The 15,057-nt window shown below is 45.3% G+C and overlaps 1 protein-coding gene across 1 annotated transcript in view; it reads left to right on the top strand.

Annotated features, from left to right (window-relative positions):
• Positions 1-15,057, top strand: part of pclob (piccolo presynaptic cytomatrix protein b) — a gene marked incomplete at both ends in the record, with an annotated part of 82,702 nt that overhangs the window by 28,731 nt on the left and 38,914 nt on the right. Inside the window, 3 exons of the mRNA XM_080539556.1 lie at positions 3-1,931; positions 3,399-4,403; positions 6,031-6,960. Of these exons, the coding sequence (XP_080395682.1) occupies positions 3-1,931; positions 3,399-4,403; positions 6,031-6,960 (3,864 nt within the window). The remainder of the gene's footprint in view (positions 1-2; positions 1,932-3,398; positions 4,404-6,030; positions 6,961-15,057) is intronic.

The following is a 15,057-nucleotide window of genomic DNA, read 5'->3' as shown; positions in this document are numbered from 1 at the left end:
AGGAAGATACAGGCACAACTATCACTACTCAAGCTCCAGCCACACCCCTTGCTACAGAGGTTCCAGCCACACCCCTTGCTACAGAGGTTCCAGCCACACCCCTTGCTACAGAGGTTCCAGCCACACCCCCTGCTACAGAGGTTCCAGCCTCACCCCTCACTAAAGAGGCTCCAATCCCAGCTTCAACCTTCACCAAGGACGAAGCAGCCCCTGCCTCACCCCTCACTAAGGAGGTCCCAGTCTCTCCTCTTAACAAGGAGCCTCCAATTGCAGCTGCACTCCTGAACAAGGAGGATCCAACCCCAGCCTCACCCCTCACTGAGGAGACTCCAACCCCAGCCTCACCCCTCACTGAGGAGACTCCAACCCCAGCCTCACCCCTCGCTGAGGAGGATCCAACCCCAGCCTCACCCCTCACTGAGGAGGATCCAACCCCAGCCTCACCCCTCACTGAGGAGACTCCAACCCCAGCCTCACCCCTCACTGAGGAGGATCCAATCCCAGCCTCACCCCTCACTGAGGAGACTCCAACCCCAGCCTCACCCCTCGCTGAGGAGGATCCAACCCCAGCCTCACCCCTCACTGAGGAGGATCCAACCCCAGCCTCACCCCTCACTGAGGAGGATCCAACCCCAGCCTCACCCGTCACTAAGGAGGATCAAATCCCGGCCTTACCCTTCACCAAGGATGAAGCAGCCCCAGCCTCACCCCTCACTGAGGAGACTCCAACCCCAGCCGCACCCGTCACTAAGGACAATGCAATCCCAGCCTCACCTCTCCACAAGGAGGCTCCAATCCCATTCTCACCTCTCACTGAGGAGGACTCAACCCCAGCCTCACTCCAAAAGAAAAAGGATCTCATACCACCAAGCTCACCTGAAGAAACTGTGGCCCAGACTCCAAGCTCAGTCCACAATGAAGAGGTTTTCCAACCATGTTCATCTGTAACGAAGGAATCTGTAATACAGAGCAAAGAAGGCCAATCTCTAGATGTATCACAGAGCAAAGAGGCCTCTGTTCCCAGTTCACCAATATCAAAAGAGACCCCAAAAACAGACGTCCTGGAGAAAAAGGGTTCATCTGCTGATGTTTCCAGTAAAGATATTAAACCTACAAGTACTCAGAAATCAATATACCAACCAGCTACAGCTACACCTAAACAGCCTGAAGCTGATCGACCCATAGAGCAACCAGAAACACAAAAGCCCAGCCAACAGCAGCCTGCTACAAAACCACCACAAGCTCAGCCACAGCAAAGTCCAAGACTAGATCCTAAAACAGCTCCTACCAAGCAGGAGCCTGGTAATCAACAGCAACAGCCCCAGAAAGGGGGAACTTCTCCTGCCAAGTCTGTGCCACCCCCACAGGCTCAGCCACCCCCACAGGCTCAGCCACCCCCACAGGCTCAGCCACCCAAGCAGGGAGGCTTCTTTGGCTTTGGGGGTCCTAAATCTCAACCTGCCCCCTCAAAGCCTGCAGAGTCAGTGGGTGGAAAGATGTTTGGCTTCGGCTCCTCCATCTTCAGCTCTGCATCCACTTTGATCACATCTGCAGTCCAGGACGAGCCCCGCCCCACACCACCTGCTTCCCCCAAGGTGTCGGCATCGGCCCAGGCCTCTCCCAAGATGGCCCCTGCTAAGGAGACCAAACCACCTGCTGCTCAGAAAGCAGAGGAGAAGAAACCAGAACAACCCCAGCAGGCCAAGGCCTCTCCACCAGTACAGGCCAAAGTGGACAAACCCCCATCAGAGCCTCCAAAGACAGCAGCATCCTCCCAACCAGCTCCTAAAGCAGGCCAGTCCACCTGTCCACTCTGCAAGGTGGAACTCAACATGGGATCTAAGGACCCTCCCAACTACAACACCTGTACAGACTGCAAGAACACTGTCTGCAACCTCTGTGGATTTAACCCCATGCCAAATGTTACAGAGGTAGGAACATACGTTCCCTTACTGTGAAAATAATTACATGAACATGACCTTTGCACTTATGCATGTGTAATAATACAACACTATTCTGCTATTTATAGTAGAGTAGTTCATCATTTGTATTTGTTTACCTACAGTGCAAATCAGTGCCTTCATTGTGTGCCCTGTCACAGACACATCTGTCATTAAACAATTGTGTCGATCATATAAACACATACTGCATGGAATATTAGCAGCTGCAAAGTAGTTTACTATCTCTGTTGTAACATTTATATAGTCTGTCACTTTACCTACAGTGCTGAGAATTAGTTCAAGTATTATAGTGTGTTGTGTTATATCCACATTTGCATAGCTGTGTTATAATGGCACTATAGTATCCAAACAGTGAGTGAATACAATAGTGAAAATGGCAATCAATGTTATATAAGGCCTTATGATGTGATATCAAGATCTCCATAGCTGTCTCATAACTACTACTGGACTATAGGCCTACATGGCTGTGTACTAATAAGGCCTTATAACAAGCATCATGGTGGTTTTCCTGACATGTTATTACTAGACAAGGACCTGGCTTAGATATGCACTTAATTTAGTGGAGAATATCTCGACTGTTCTAGACTAATATGATCCCAAGGAACAAAGTGGAAATTCTGTATCCGGGACGATACGATTTCTGTTCTGACGATACGATTTCTGTTCTGAAAGTTATGCAAATTAGTGCATGTTTAATCAGAAAATGCCTCATTTGTGCATTTGAACATACAATTCATGACAACTTGTAATACAAAATGTGTTGTATTAATGTAAGTAATCAACTTGTGAAGTTTCATGGTGATATCTATTAGTTAATAATGTTGCCCTATTCACCTGTAAGATAAAAAGGGCGTAGCCATTTTGGGGGTTTTCGCACCGGATAGAACATTTTGCACAGATCCCACGTTGTTCCTTGGGATCATATTAGTCTAGAAGAGTTAAGATATTCTGTGCTAAATTAAGTCCATACATGTCTAAGCCAAGTCCTAGAGACTATACAGAGATATAGATGGTTCATGGTGGAGACAGTGTAGCATGCTTATAGAAGTTGTTAGCTTACTGCATACTGGCTGTCATAATATTTCATGTCAATGTTAACATATGACAACATATTCATACAATCCTTCTATATGCACTTATGTAGGCCATTACTAATCTTTGGTCCGGTTTCACAGATAAGGCTTAAGCCTAATCCTAAACTAAAAACATCTTCAATGGAGATTTTACATCAATGGAGATTCAAACGTATATAGTGCTTTTCTAAGTAAAGTGTTATCATCAACCATTCCCCAAGCCAGATAAGGAAAACAAAGTTAAGCTAATATATTGACTTGAAAGTGAAATGACCAACAGTGTTATCCAATGTCAGCTTGTTATTATTTGAAATGGGGTGATTTTCCACTGATTGTCTGTCAACACTTGTTTTTTTCTTTCCAGGTGAAGGAGTGGCTGTGCTTGAATTGCCAGGTGCAGAGAGCTCTTGGAGGAATGGAACCGCCAGGACCCCCAATGATGAAATCCCAGCCCTCACCAAATAAAGTCTCTACACCTGCTGCACCCCAAAAGAAGGAGACCTTGACACCAGCTGAACCCCAAAAGGAGCAACTGATCCTTACCACAGCAAAAGAACAGGAGACTCCAACACCAGGTTCACCACAGAAGAAACAGGCATCTCCAGCAGTGGTCTCAAAGCAGGACCAGAAGCCACTGGAAAAGACTGTTCCAACTACTGCCAATCAGAAAGATAGTAGGTCTCCTGTGCAACAGCCTCAGCCACAGGGAACTCCACAACAACAAAGCCTGCCTCAAAAAGCTCCAGGAGAGGCATTGACAGTGGAGCCTGGTAAACAACAGCAACAGCCCCCAAAAGGCGAAATCTCTCCTGCCAAGTCTGTGCCTCCCCCTCAGGCTCAGCCACCCAAGCAGGAGTCAGGAGGCTTCTTTGGCTTTGGGGGTCCTAAATCTCAACCTGCCCCCTCAAAGCCTGCAGAGTCAGTGGGTGGAAAGATGTTTGGCTTTGGTTCCTCCATCTTCAGCTCTGCATCCACTTTGATCACCTCCGCAGTCCAGGACGAGCCCCGCCCCACACCACCTGCTTCCCCCAAGGTGTCGGCATCAGCCCAGGCCTCTCCCAAGATGGCCCCTGCAAAGGAGACCAAACCACCTGCTGCTCAGAAAGCAGAGGAGAAGAAACCAGAACAACCCCAGCAGGCCAAGGCCTCTCCACCAGTACAGGCCAAAGTGGACAAACCCCCATCAGAGCCTCCAAAGACAGCAGCATCCTCCCAACCAGCTCCTAAAGCAGGCCAGTCCACCTGTCCACTCTGCAAGGTGGAACTCAACATGGGAACCAAGGACCCTCCCAACTACAACACCTGTACAGACTGCAAGAACACGGTCTGCAACCTCTGTGGATTTAACCCCATGCCCAATGTCGCAGAGGTAAGACGCATGCTGTATTATGAATGTGATTACGGTTGTGTTTACGATGATGATGATGATGATTATTATTGTGATGGTGGTTATGATTATTGTTATTGTGTTTATGTTAATGATAATGATGCTGATGGTGGTGGTTATTATTGTTGTTGTTGTTGTTGTTGTTATTATTATTATGACTATTATTATTAATATTATTATTATTATTAGTAGTAGTAGTAGTAGTAGTAGTAGTAGTAGTAGTAGTAGTAGTAGTATTATTAGTATTATTACCAGGGGAGCCCCCCCCTCCTAAATTTTGTTGTATGGTACCTGTACTGACAATATGACAATAAAGACCATTCATTCATTCATTCATTCATTCATTCATTCATTCATTCATTCATTCATTCATTCATTCATTCATTCATTCATTCATTCATTCATTATTATTATTATTACTACACATAATACAAATTATATATAATCTAGTTTTTATAAACTCCTCAAAAAACTTGTAAAGGTGACTAATCAGGCTTTCCAACAATATAAAATACAATACCAATATTGGTAGCCTATTATTAAAGGGGAGGAATAATCGACCGAAATAACGTTTCCGAACTGTTTTGGAGGAGTTTATATTCTAGTTCCTAGCTCCTCTCTCTCCTTAAGAATAATCGATTCATGATGCTAGCTATCCATAGTTTCAGGAGTAACATTTTTACTGTCAGCACTAGAATATACTGGTTTTATTGCAAATGTTTACGCCAAATGTTTGCTTGAATGTTGAGTATAATTATACTCATATGATGTAATATCAATACATGTCTTGCCTTATTAAACCACACAATCCTTAGTTTTAGGCCCTAAACATTTTGGCAAAATAATCCTATGCCCATGGCCATTGGAATGTGTGCCCCTTTTTGAGTAATGAGATCATTTCTGGCCGTTATATCAGACTATTTAGGGGACCCCTTTTGGACCAAGAGCATCCCCAGAGGCAAAATCATTCAGAACGTAACTTTAATGTTACAGCTTTCACAGTAGTGTAGTTTTATGAGAGGAGACCAGAAGGCATTCTGCAAGTGTTAAATGGGTGGAGGCAAACTTCTGCTTTGTACTGAAATATGTATTGTTTTATACTGGCTCATGATGTTCCTAGAGCCCAAAGATAATCTGAGATTAAGATTTGAGTGTTCTGGCACGGTGTTGATGTATTTGTATCTGCTTCGATTAGATTAAATACAAATACAAATGTATTAGTGCCATAAGTATTTTGTGCCTGCCGATATTCCACAGACCATTTGGTTTTGCAAAGTAGGATTACAAAATGTAGATTATCATAACGATTTAATTAAAATGACACATTCATCACTGTTATTTTTTATTTTTTTCATCATCGGAGTGAAGTGATGGACATTTTGATCAACACATTAACCGGCAAATTCAAATTATTATATTGACATAGCATTACACACTTCAACACAATGCTTGTTTTTTTATTATGTTGTAATGCTTTTATTTTATTATTGTAATTTACTTACAGGTGAAAGAATGGCTGTGCCTGAACTGCCAGATGCAACGAGCTCTGGGAGGAATGGAACCCCCAGGACAACCTCCAGGACCCCCAAAGGCGGTTGTGGCCAAACAGGATAGCCCCGCACCAGCTGGGACCCCAGAGTCTGCTGCGGCTCAAACCAAGGGCACCTCAGCTCCAGCATCCCCACAGAAGAACCAGGCTACTCCGGCTGTGGCTGTGAAGGAGGACCGGGAACCAAAACCAGTGGCCCAACCAATTCCCTTCACAAGTCAGCCCAGTGGGGGTGCCACACCTTCACACCAGCCAGAAATGCCAAAGCCACAGCAACAGCCTGCTACAAAACCACCACAAGCTCAGCCACAGCAAAGTCCAAGACTAGATCCTAAAACAGCTCCTACCAAGCAGGAGCCTGGTAATCAACAGCAACAGCCCCAGAAAGGGGGAACTTCTCCTGCCAAGTCTGTGCCACCCCCACAGGCTCAGCCACCCCCACAGGCTCAGCCACCCCCACAGGCTCAGCCACCCAAGCAGGGAGGCTTCTTTGGCTTTGGGGGTCCTAAATCTCAACCTGCCCCCTCAAAGCCTGCAGAGTCAGTGGGTGGAAAGATGTTTGGCTTCGGTTCCTCCATCTTCAGCTCTGCATCCACTTTGATCACCTCCGCAGTCCAGGACGAGCCCCGCCCCACACCACCTGCTTCCCCCAAGGTGTCGGCATCAGCCCAGGCCTCTCCCAAGATGGCCCCTGCAAAGGAGACCAAACCACCTGCTGCTCAGAAAGCAGAGGAGAAGAAACCAGAACAACCCCAGCAGGCCAAGGCCTCTCCACCAGTACAGGCCAAAGTGGACAAACCCCCATCAGAGCCTCCAAAGACAGCAGCATCCTCCCAACCAGCTCCTAAAGCAGGCCAGTCCACCTGTCCACTCTGCAAGGTGGAACTCAACATGGGAACCAAGGACCCTCCCAACTACAACACCTGTACAGACTGTAAGAACACTGTCTGCAACCTCTGTGGATTTAACCCCATGCCGCATATTGCAGAGGTAAGGCAAACAACTAAGATAATTAATTACTTGTCTCATGATGTCTCATTATGTCTCTGTTTTCAGAAGAGTGGCCTTTAACACATTGACAGATATCACCCTGTAGGGTTGGAAATCTCTCTTCCAGTGTGGCAATAATTAATGTATACGCTTCTGTAATCTCCATGGTTATTTGAAGCACTGTAATATCCTCTGGTGCAATCTTGTCTTATTCAAAGGCCTGTGGCAGAAGCAATTAGTTAAGGTATATGGTGATTTCCATACATGATTCATCAACATGTGTCGATTTAATGGGTTTCATCGACTTGTGATACTGGCCCATCGAATTACTCATTACCTTTGCACCAGCTCCCTTAACACCCTGCTATGGCAAGCATTTACATTTATTGTTTTACACGTAATTAGAATGTCCCATAGGATGCAAATGATTAGTATTGTTGTCTCTATTTTCGGTACAGTAATGTACTGAGTTAGGAAGCTCTTTTTTTTTCTCCATGACGTGTCTTTCAGAGAGTGAGTCCCTACTCCCTCCCCCTAGTGTGGTTAACCGTAGGGCGCATGCCTGCCGCATGTGGTGATTTCAGCTGCTGATGACTAATAATAACAGGCTATGGCTTCCTGCTCGGACAGCTCACAGTTCACCAAGCTGCTGGGGAGGGAGCGGAGATGAAAACATGAACGGTTGCTGCGTTTTGCAGTTCATAGTCTGCAGAACGGCAGCCTAGAATATGTCCTTGTATCTCTACTGTTGTTTTGTTTTACTGAAGATTTTGTAAGGGTTTAGTGGGGGTAAAGAGCCAATAAAAACATGAGTGGACATACAGGACCAGTGGTGTAGCTCTTAAGCCAGTGAAATGCTAAGTGATTGGCTAATCACACCCCAGCCAGTAACAGCAGCACGTCTGAATGAAAATGAAAACAAAATGACGATGTGAAGTGGCGATGTGAAAATGACGATTCTCCCCCCGAGGGAGCGACAGCTACAGTTTAGTTGACAAAATAAAACCTCTAGTGCTTGACGTGTTGTGAAAGGGAAGATGGATTTCAAAGTATGAAAACATTTTAGATGAGAGTGCTGACCCTGCATTGTAAATGTGCAGGGAGAGCTCGCCTGGAGAGCCGCCCAGACAATGCATTAGCAGTGAATTCTAAGCGAAATGCGTCTATGTCATCTTTACGTGTAGTAGGCCTATTTTTATTTATTTTTTACTTCGAAGGGCCTCGAGCAGAATTAAAAACATACTGTAACGCGCAGTGTGCTGCGACTGACGTTTCCTGTGGACCTCCTTCTGAAGATACTGCCTCAGTAGTGAATGTGAAATTACATAACGGCAGCACGGCAACTGTATTAACGTGATTGAGAGTTGTGCAACAGCATTAGCGAGATGGGATCTGGTACTGTGACTGGCTGGCTGGCTGGGGACTCTTCCCCCCCCCCCCCCTGAGGGACGGCAGGGGCCCTGTGATATGCCAATAAGCAGAGGTGAGCTGGATTTAGACCAACACAACACAATGCAGCGCAGCGCAGCAGCACACTTTCCCTCCAAGCCATCTGTTTGGCTCACAGATCAGCCCCCTCACCCCCGCCACTTCATGTAGGTTGCTCTTAGCTCTTAGCCAACATGTGTTGGATTTCTTTCACACACACACACACACACACACACACTGATGAGGGATAAGTGCTGTTAGGTTGGGTGCTCTCGCTGCCTTTTGTGACCTCTGCGTTAACTAAAGTGTTGTTAAATAAGGAACTCCCTATTTCAGGAGTGGTCATGGAGGACTAGTACCTTTCACGACTTGTCCTCATTCGTTGTTTACTCTCTGTCAACAATAAAGGGATGGAAGGGTTGAGTAAAATTCCAGAATGCTAGAATGAGAACCCAAGCGTAATTTAATTCTTTTTTCATATCAGCCTATAGCTTTATCGTTTCAGTAGTGCCACCCACTCTCAATGTCGGTGGAAATGTCACCACTCTGATGTTCGATTTCATAGAGTGGCCTACTGTATTATGGGTACCAGTGTGAGAGCATGTAATTTCAAACCTCAGTTAGTCACAGAACTGGAGGCATTCTCAAAGGTTATCTTTTGATGGTAATGCTCTTCATAATGAGATGTTGTTTTTTGCTGTAGCCTCTACAGATGGGACCAGAAATCCAATCCGATTAATTCTGAAAGCAGCTGAAAACCCAACGTTGCATTTGCGTTCATTTTGTATTAACGTTGCCCATGTAATTGACGTTTGCAATGTTGCAACTACGTATACCAAATATGATCTGTTATTATTTATTCAATGTGACTTAGTGTAGGCTACAGTAGAAGCTTCTTATTTGACTTTTCTTATTCCTTACCCTGTTCCTTATATGAATGAATGAATGATGAATGAATGAATGAATGGTCTTTATTGTCATTGCTATAGTACAGGTACCAAACAACGGAATTTGGGAGGGGTGGCTCCCCTGGTGCTAGGAAAGAAAAAAAATACAAAAAAAACAAGAAGGGAAAGGAGCTGGTTTACATAAATAAAGGCTATGTACACTATCCACTATACTATACTGTACAGATAAAACGACTAGGGTTGTCATATTGCACATAGTGTTATTGCACATTCATTTAAAGTGTCACAGTTTGCAGGCTTGAAATGTACACATTTGTGCCTCAGCACTACACCTGATTTTTTCAATCCAGCAGCTGCCATCAATCCGTCCAGACTTCAATATGCCCCTACATATTGAATCCCACTATCAGAGAGCTGAGTAGACCTTCTCTCTGGGATGACTGAGCTGTGATGCGTCGGTTCTTCTCCTAGAGACATTTTTGCTCAGCTCAACCCGCACGTTATTATCGAGAAATAACGCCAGTGTGTGTTGGGCCTCTTACGTAATTGACACTCCTCGTGTCTTTCATGCAGAGTGCAGACCAGGGAGCCTGGGGGTGGGGGGTGGGGTGGAGACGCATGGCCTATTGTGTACAGTACATCCGTCAACACACACCTCTCTAAAGGTAGAGAGCAGCTGAAATAGCGTAGCCTTAACACGGAAGTACAATGGCTGGGAACACGATTAGCCTAACTGCAGGGGCTGCTGGACTCCCGATCGTCATATTACGTTGTCCTTTTCTTGAGCTTTCTCTTTTTCGGTTTTATAAATAGTGTCATTTAGATTGACAGGCATGCCTGCCACTGCATTTTTTTCTTCTTCTATTCTCTCTAAAAAGCAGTGGTATGGTTAGAAAGGAGCTCTGGTGGGGTAGTGCCAGGAGCTACTCTGTCCATTTCCCCTGCCTCTCTCTTTCTTCTCCAGCTGATCTTATCAAAAGCCTGCGTGTTGATGTTTTTACTGTTATCTAGGGCACACGTGTTCCCTATCTGGGCCTTCAGAACTGTTTGTAATTCTACTACTCTGTGTTTATATCTGATAGATTATAATGTGATGACTCAATGGATAGAGTTGACGGTTGGCCGTTAATTAACAGATTGTTTTGTTTTTCAGAACAGGCAGAATCAATTTGATATAATAATGTTAGTGAAATCTTTTTTGGCCTCCCTTTTTAGTTATTCTTTAGTCAGGTATGTGTAGGACCCATCTATGCATGCCAGGATTTTAACATCAACATAGGAGATTGTTTGGCATATTGCTTACCCTTTGAATCACCTTGAAAGCATAGAGGCAAGCATTGCTTGCCAAACCCTTCATGTATGCTCCATGAGAAATAGTAGTCATCACACAGCCTATAATCTCTGACCCACAGGCCCCAGCAATCATCATCCCCATGTTGTTGACATTCTGCTTTGACTTAACTCTTGTAAATTAGGCCAGCTTCAAACTCACTTATCACTCTCCCAGGCCTGTGTAAGTGGGGAGATGTGTTCCACAGCTTTTTTTCCCAGCCAGGCACAGACTGTTGGCACAGTGATAAGGAGGAACCCCCTGGTGCACCAAGCAACGGTGTTAAAAATAGTCACTCGGAGGCGAGACGGAACATAGCTTACCTGCTAATGCTTCCCTCCTCTCAAATGTTCACAGCCCGGATGTTCATCACAGGGTAACTGTCAGACTAGCCAAGCGGATTTAACACTGTGCTTCCTGATCCTGTCTATTGTGCGAAGAAGAAATTAGGCTGAAGGAGTAGGATGAGATTCACTTAGAGACTTAATTTGAATGAAGACGGTGTTATGAATAAAATGTATTAGGAGTATTACGTCATGTCTGATTTCACCATGAACAGTATATGGTGCGTTCACATGTTTTTACTCTAGAAAAATCGAGTTGTAAGGACAGTTAGTATATTGGTGTTTAGGTACAGTTCTTGGCTATGATTGCTTGTCTATCTCTTGGCTCGTCTCTTGGCTTGTCTATCCCCTGAAGCAGTCCATCAAAAAACATGAGCATCGCTCGTTGCTATTTTGAAGGTGGGCTTGGCTTTCCGTGGATGGAGGGGGAATAGAATCTCCCTCATGAGATCTGGCCTCATTAACGCACCCGCAGTCCATCTTCCTCTATCTTTCCATCTCACTCTTTCCACCTCTCTCTCTCCCTTCCTCCCTTGTCTTCAAAGGAAAGTTTGTTGACGTGTGATTTGTCAGATCGGAGAGAGCAGGGGGGCAACAGCTCCTTGTCTCTGGAATGAAGCACTCTGCTTATTACGGATTAGTGGGTCAACATTCTCTATTATCAGAGGGACCTGATTTACGAGGAGCTCTGCTCAGCGTGGGGCTGCTGAGAGTCTAGTATTAGCCTCCAGCTAGAGCTGTTGCCAAAGGTGTTTGCCAGGAAATCAATAAGGACTCAACCAGCATAATAACCTCACAAGAATGGAGGAAGCATTGACTATCTTGAAATACGGGCACACGACTACAACCCCAAGGGCCATTTCTCTATTCAATTCACCTAATTTCCAATGCAAATGCACCAGTCTTCTGGATGCCCAGTGCCAGATACTTTTGATCACACAGAGTGTGAGGTAACGGAATGAGGAGGATATCGATAGTGCCGTGTCAATGCATATATAGCTATATAACAGAGAGGGATCCATTCGTTCTGAGAACAGATGTGTGATGGATCTACAGGCCACTTGCTTCACATCTGATTTGGAGTGCATTCTTTGAATGAATGAGTGAATGAATGAATCTTTATTTCGAACATGATTTAAAAAAAACAACAACTAATAACTAATAACGAAAAGTACAAGTATCACTGTTCGAAAGGGAGTAGGATGAAGCCTACCGGTAAGCTTATCATGTCCTACCCCTATCCCCCTTTACAGAGTTGCACCCCTGTGTTATCTGACATGGCTGCTGATGTTGTAGAGGAATACGATAGATACCTCCCCTGGCGTGGACCCACTGACACTGCAGTCGGTCACACACCACAGAACATGCAGCAGTGGTAACACGTCGTTGTTTTAGGTGATTGATGACCTAACATGAGGTTAGGGTCTTTTTTCACACATTTTTGAGAGGAATATAAAACCTCTTGTTGCTGTTTCTCAGATGTCATCACATTCCAAAAAAGCTAAACGGAGGATTTGGTTGTTAAAGCTCAGCAGATCCCGGGTGGTGCTGGCATCCCTGTGTGTCAGAGTAGCTTCCAGAGTGGCTGTCATTGTGAAGGCCTGTTAATCCAGCTCGGAGGCTAATCACAGTGAAACGCCTGCTCCCGCAACTCTCCGCCTGGGGCTCTTGCTCCATACTGAACAAACAGATTTAATTAAAGGAAAGGATGATGACGGAATTCCAGCCCTCAGACCCTAGGAGGACTCTGCTGCATAGCTCTCACATCCCTGGGTCCTATACGGGCCTCTGTTTGGGTTGAAACCAACAGTTGTGCATGGTATGATTACTGTAGCTTCCCCCCAGGGACCGAAGGGCCCCCTGACGACGGTTTGTTATTGTCTGTAAGCAGGAGAGATGAGGGATACCATGGAGAGTATTTCATGAACATGGTCTCCAAGATTTGGTTTTGCTTATGTTGCTGCAGTTTAGCATGAATTCTGTTCTATTTGGCTTTGTTCCCATTATCACAAACTCTGTTATCATTATCGACCCATGTTTTTATATTATTAGCTCACCACCTGGAGAGGCGTGAGAGGCAGGTCCATGTTTAGGCAGTGAGAAGAGGGAGACTGAGTACAGTATGGTAGTTCTGTTCTGGAACATAGAACCACGTCCCACCCATCTGTGTGCAGTGCTGTTTCATCCTTTACTGTCAATCACTGTTTCCTTGAACACGTTTGCCAAAGCTGCCTTGTTGCAAAGACACAGAGGTTGGTTGTGTTAAGAACCCCCCCCCGAAAAAAAAAAAGTATAATTAATCATTGTCAGGTTTTAATGAGATATGTAAATGAGGTTGTGTTGTATTTACAACAATGAGGTTATTTATTTACAATCCAACGGCATTTTATTCGAGGATTTTATTTTTGGCGTTGTGTGAATATGTTCTTGTTGAATACCGAGTGAGGATAATTGAACAGGGATAGATGCTATTCTAATCTACTTGATGAGACAGTGAGTCACTGGTGACACTGTGGTCATTTGCATTGCTTTTCAAAGAACAGAGAAAACAATTCCATCCTACATTCAATTCCATCAGTAATGTAAACAATAGTTTTATATTTTGGCTATTTGATAATCAGAAACATGTTCTTATCCAATGGCGGATATGAATGTGTCTGCTTTCACACATAAATAGGATCTTTTTAAAAATTATTATTATCATTATTATTATTCCCCTCAATCACCACTGGCTGTGATTCATGGGTTGGTATGACTATTATTTCTGTTAGTTCTTAACAGGTTTTTGCCCTTGCTTGCTTGCTTTGTGCCGGTGGTCCTTGGCCTCCCCTTGGGGCCCCCAGGCTTCCCCGTGTGCCTGGTCTGTTCCGCCGCCGGGCACCTGCTTGGCCGTCCTTGTGCGGGGCCCCTTGGGTCTGTGCTTGCTTGGCTGGGCCGGGTGTGTTGGTGGTGGGGCGGGCTGGGTGCGTGGGGCGGCGGGGGCTCCCTGTGGGGGAGTGTGGGGGCCCACCGCTGGGTACTGGTAGGCAAACTGGCTAGTAGTCGCTCTATTGGTAGAGGGCTGCAAGGGAATTTTTCCTGGCTACATAGTGTACAGGTTTTTACTTTTGCCTGCTCGCGGCTCTGTCAGTATTGATTGATTGCTTGACTGATTGACTGAACATTTTCATTGTGTGAAGCGCATTGAGTTGCATCTTGTAAGAAATGCGCTATACAAATAAAATTTGATTTGATTTGATTTGATTTAACCTCTTCCCCATCCACGATCCACCTGAGTAATCTCTGGGTGAAGGTGCAGACAGTATGTTGAGTAATCTCTGGGTGAAGGCGCAGTATGTTGAGTAATCTCTGGGTGAAGGCGGAGAATGTTGAGTAATCTCTGGGTGAAGGCGCAGTATGTTGAGTAACCTCTGGGTGAAGGTGCAGACAGTATGTTGAGTAACCTCTGGGTGAAGGTGCAGACAGTATGTTGAGTAACCTCTGGGTGAAGGCGCAGTATGTTGAGTAATCTCTGGGTGAAGGCGCAGTATGTTGAGTAATCTCTGGGTGAAGGCGCAGTATGTTGAGTAACCTCTGGGTGAAGGTGCAGAATGTTGAGTAACCTCTGGGTGAAGGTGCAGTATGTTGAGTAACCTCTGGGTGAAGGCGCAGTATGTTGAGTAACCTCTGGGTGAAGGCGCAGTATGTTGAGTAATCTCTGGGTGAAGGCGCAGAATGTTGAGTAATCTCTGGGTGAAGGTGCAGACAGTATGTTGAGTAACCTCTGGGTGAAGGCGCAGTATGTTGAGTAATCTCTGGGTGAAGGCGCAGTATGTTGAGTAATCTCTGGGTGAAGGCGCAGTATGTTGAGTAATCTCTGGGTGAAGGTGCAGACAGTATGTTGAGTAATCTCTGGGTGAAGGCGCAGAATGTTGAGTAATCTCTGGGTGAAGGTGCAGTATGTTTTTGTTTTTTTTCCTAGCACCAGGGGAGCCCCCCCCTCCCAAATGTCGTTGTTTGGTACCTGTACTATATCAATGACAATAAAGACCATTCATTCATTCATCATGTTGAGTAATCTCTGGGTGAAGGTGCAGACAGTATGTTG

The sequence above is a fragment of the Nansenia antarctica genome, assembly GCF_963989245.1.
Source record: "Nansenia antarctica genome assembly, chromosome: 9".
Taxonomy (NCBI): domain Eukaryota; kingdom Metazoa; phylum Chordata; class Actinopteri; order Argentiniformes; family Microstomatidae; genus Nansenia; species Nansenia antarctica.
This window is presented reverse-complemented; position numbering and strand designations above follow the sequence as displayed.